At 40.0% G+C, this 422-nt stretch overlaps 1 protein-coding gene across 1 annotated transcript in view; it reads right to left on the bottom strand.

Moving 5' to 3' along the window:
• LOC119588607 (calcium-activated chloride channel regulator 3A-1-like) overlaps positions 1 to 422 on the bottom strand; it is a gene marked incomplete in the record, with an annotated part of 45835 nt that overhangs the window by 20638 nt on the left and 24775 nt on the right. Inside the window, 1 exon segment of the mRNA XM_037937249.1 lies at positions 253 to 400. Within this exon segment, the coding sequence (XP_037793177.1) occupies positions 253 to 400 (148 nt within the window).

The raw sequence follows: 422 nt of genomic DNA, 5'->3' as shown, positions 1-422 counted from the left end.
ATTCCAGAATAAATATTGGCTTTTATGTGTTTAACAACATGTTAATTCATCTAAGTTTGGATATTCTGATTTTGTTTACAGCTGTACCTTTCCATTTGTACAATAAGTGATCAGAGTGACATTGTCTAGCGTTTTGAGACCACAATCAGACCATGCAGCATCGACATATTAAACACATACACCATTGCATTCAGGCTATATATTAATCCACATCCATACCAAATATAAATACATCACAGAAAACTCATTTACCACAATTCTCTTTGTGGGTGAAGGCATGAAATTCTGGATGGCCTCGAGGCTGAATTCCATGTTGAAGCTGTAGGTCTCGTCCACGAAATGAAACGAGGCCCCAGACGTCTCTCTCGTCAAGTTATTAAGCTGCTGGTCCGCTTCCTTCCTGCATGGAGGGAGGAGGGATA

This window comes from Penaeus monodon, chromosome 24 (genome assembly GCF_015228065.2).
Source record: "Penaeus monodon isolate SGIC_2016 chromosome 24, NSTDA_Pmon_1, whole genome shotgun sequence".
Taxonomy (NCBI): Eukaryota; Metazoa; Arthropoda; class Malacostraca; order Decapoda; family Penaeidae; genus Penaeus; species Penaeus monodon.
Note: the sequence above shows the minus strand (reverse complement) of the source record. Positions and strands in the feature narration are given on the sequence as shown.